Raw genomic sequence first — 3,898 nt, 5'->3', positions numbered from 1 at the left:
CCGGTGCTGACTGACGCATTCAACACAGCGGTGAGATTTGCGGCTCGCACGTACGAGATTGTTATTGCTCGGTGGGGTGACAAGAACACTTTGCCATGCCTTCATTCCCTCTTAGTATTCTACTGGTTTATGATGGATTTTGACGTAGGGAGACAGTTCTTAGAGGACTCCCTCCCATGGGAACAGACTGCTTTACTACTTAACTATCTATTACGGACCAGCGAGTTTACGCCACGGTTAGATACCCCGGAAATTCCGTGGCCCGAAGGTGGTAAGGCGCATCCTCTTCCCGAAGACTATGCTATGCGAGGTCTGATCTATACTGGAACCTATTTCCCGAAGAAGTGGTTTGATAATACGGCGATTGATGATGAAGAAAAGAACTTTGAGCCTGCGTCAACGGTTAGTAAACGTTGCGAAAGAATCTTATGGCTGGGGTATAGCATGGCAATGAGGAAAAGAAGACTACACTGGGACAAGAACACTAAGCAGTTTTCGGCTAAGAGTAATGAGAGTAAACAAGGAAGTTCTCTATAAAGGGGGAAAATCACAACGACGAGGTCGACTTAAGCTAGCCGCGCCTATTTCCACTAGTCTCGTCGACCGCTCTCGACTCTAGGGGGACGAGGCGGAATATGATTTAGTTTAGCTGAATACGACGAACCAGCTGCTCTCGCAAACGGTACTCCGACATGCTTTTGTCGCTTTTCGCGGCTGCACTTTTCTCTGTTGTCCGTAACATTCGCCTCTTTTCTCATTAAAGAATCTTCCATCCAGGAGCGGAGGTCGACGCAGGTTTCTCAGCCTCAGCACTGCCTAAGTCGACCGACAACATTTCTGTCCGAAAGCTATACGGGCGGTGCTTCAGCACAGGTTCTTGGAAGACCTATCCGGATGTCTGCTTACTGCGCAACCATAAGAGGACAACCGTACAAAATAGCCTCACAACTCGACAGCTGGATGAGAGACGCTTGGTTGCAGAAAGTCTATTGGAAGAATGCTGTCTATACAGTGACGCCGTAGCTTCATGTGCAACACGGGAGATACATACAGACGACACACAAGCTCTCATATTCCGTACTCACATCGCTCTATCAAAGTTGAAGGGGCCACACAGAAATGTCGAGATCCGTTAGTTAGTTCTTGTGAGGGTACAAGTTATTAATAATGCTTTGCTAAGTATAACTATACAGAAAAGAAATACACTAATGCACTCCCGCTAAAAATTCCGGCCTCTTGAGCAATTTAGTTTGTACAGCTGCACCCTACAAGGTGAAAAAGAAGTCCCTTCCATCTACCAGCCCTTGAAATTGTATCCATTGAAAGTTCCCATGGGGAAGAATTCATCCCGGCCGAATATTTCCATGTCCTCGCTCGGCTTTATACATGCCCACTGAAGATATTGTTGCAGGTTGGCAACGTCCTGTGAAGTGTGGCAGCACTTTTTCTGCTGCCGCTCCCAAACAAGGTTGAGTCGGAGTGACTCGGTAAGTTCGGTAGCCAGCATCTTGCGGCGGGTGGTTCGGGGAGAAAAGGCCGCGGGGAAGTTGACGTGAGTAGCGTGGGTCGTGATGGGTTGAGCGCTGGATCGAGAGATTTCGCTAATAGGCTTGAGTGCAGAGTGTCGCATACCCTTCATCATCAGCGGCGCTTCGTCAGAGTCATCGGGTGAAACACCCAGACTTGGTCCATTAGGTGCCGCTCGGGTTCGGTGGATAACAGGAGTAGACTGTGAAGCTTGATTGCCGAGTGTCCTGGTGCGCTCGTTCTGAGCAAGCATGAGCGTGATTAGCGATGGGCGGGAGGCGGGCTTGGCCTTGAACTCGACGCGCTGGAAGAGCTGGACGTCAACACTAGATTTGCCGCTGTCTTCCGTGGAGTCTTCCCAGTCAGAAGAGTCGTCGTCGTCGATGGCACTCTCGTCAACACATTCGGATTCGGTGCCTGGGTCAACGGCAGACTCGCTCTGCTGTAGAGCCTGAGCTGTCAAGTTGCTGATGCGAGTGTTGGGAAGGGCAGAGTGACCAGAGCTCTTGTGAGAGTCGTCTCTTGACGGTCCGCCAATTTGGAACATGGGCTTATTACCGACGGCAGCGGAAGTGCCCTTAATGTTCTCCATACTCTGGCTGTGTTCATTTGAACAGCAAGATCCACCAAGGGCGAAGCGAGTGAGCTGCATAGGCTGCACATGCTTGTGTGCTGGTGAGGAGCTGGGATCGGGCAAAGCATCTTGGGACGAGGCCTTAGAGACTGGTCCCGACTGATGAAGTATTTGACTCTTCGTGCCATCCGGTGATAGTGAATGAATATAGGAATTATCAGGGGCCTGCGCTAGGGACTGCTCTTTGGTACCGGTAGACTCAGGTGTCCTGAGGTTCTGACCTTGCATTCGTGTACGGCCCTCAGGGAATGGTGATACGGAGGCGAAGCCGGCGCCGGTCAAAGAGTCACCGGCCAAAGATCCGACGCTGTGAGACAGCCCAGGAACTTCCTCATTTCTCGTTTCCGCACAATCCTTATTCGGGATGGCATACGAAAGCAAGTTGGCGATTGCAGTGTACAAAGTGATGGGATTAGCAGGACCCAATGCACCCAGGACATTGGTATCTGAATTGAGAACGTGCGAGTCGTGCAACAGTGCTGCCATTATGCTGCTGGTGCTGTTGGAAAATTTAGCCAGTTGCGTTATTGGTGAGAGCTACTATAAACGTCTCACGCAAGCGAGAAGCATCCCACGCAGTCGGGACCACTGACAGTGTATTCAATGGAAGAGCGTTAGTGCAAGACGTCGAACACGACGAACTGTTCGGGATAGAGGCGATGATTGACGTAATGATCTCTGATGAAGGCAAGCGATACAGCAGAAGACGGGCTTACAAAAGCGACATACAACACCCAGAGGGACGAGCTGATATTCTGGGCTGTTCCCCGAGGCTAGGCACGTTGTCGATGGTTTTGACTTGACTTATACAACGAAGTGCTGTCGTCGTTATTGCGCGCACGTCCAACACACCTGTACTACGTAGATATATCTGCTCGAGTAGCGGGCGATACAGCTCGTTAACATCAGATTGCTCCTGGTCGAGCCACGACACCCACTCTGCCCCTTTGGGCATGGTCTGTTCCGGGGATCCAGTGCCCCATACGGAGTAGAGTCTGAAGAAAAGCAAGATGGTCATGCAGCCGGGGGCACTAACTCGGCGGCCCGAGGCCTATTATTGATTGTGGGGGAGACGAGATCATCGCGCGCTTATTGATTAGGCGACTTGCTTGCGCCACGGTCAGCTCGGAATTGCGGTTGACTATTTTGGATGTGTGGGGCAAACCATAGGAGCCCCAGGTACATGCGTATCCCTGTCCCTGTTGATCCACACCTGCTGTCCATTCGGCTGCGCGGAATCTTCCCCATGGAAGGGCCACACCCACCGAACCTGCCACCCCCCTCGGCGCTTGTCATTAACGCCACCATGTCCACGTAACGAAAAAGACGGGCGGACAGAGGTGACGGCAGGCCTAGCCCAGGTTCCGCTTGGGCAGGGGTGCTGGTTGAGTCGAGGGAAACCTGTCGGTGTGTTGCCCCTGGTCAAAATGCAACTGCGCTTCAATCGGCGCTCTATTTCCACAAGAGGATGACAGCAAAAAGTACTCTGGGGCACATGCACCGTTCACTCTGTGTCGTGCGCCTGTCTGAAAGCACATGCGCCAACGGCTTATTCTGAGCCATGGTTGCAATTCCCAGCCGCCAGCACGTTCCAGTCCTGCACAAAGCTCACTTTGCCTGTCTCTTTTGCTGTCTGATACAGCTGCCTCTGTTGTTGGAAACCCACAAGCGCTCTTGCTACCTGGGTCTACCTGAGTGGTGAGTGACAGCAGTCGTGGGGGTCCTGCTGTTGAGCAA

The 3,898-nt window shown here is 51.9% G+C and overlaps 1 protein-coding gene across 1 annotated transcript; it reads right to left on the bottom strand.

Annotated features, from left to right (window-relative positions):
* Positions 1–1,294: 1,294 nt before the first annotated feature.
* MAA_09125 (uncharacterized protein) lies at positions 1,295–2,647 on the bottom strand (the record flags this gene model as incomplete). The annotated part of the gene is made up of 1 exon (XM_007827123.1): positions 1,295–2,647. One exon carries the CDS (start codon positions 2,645–2,647, stop codon positions 1,295–1,297), a length of 1,353 nt encoding a protein of 450 aa, XP_007825314.1.
* Positions 2,648–3,898: the final 1,251 nt, after the last annotated feature.

The sequence above is a fragment of the Metarhizium robertsii genome (assembly GCF_000187425.2).
Source record: "Metarhizium robertsii ARSEF 23 chromosome Unknown MAA_Scf_15, whole genome shotgun sequence".
NCBI lineage: Eukaryota > Fungi > Ascomycota > Sordariomycetes > Hypocreales > Clavicipitaceae > Metarhizium > Metarhizium robertsii.
This window is presented reverse-complemented; position numbering and strand designations above follow the sequence as displayed.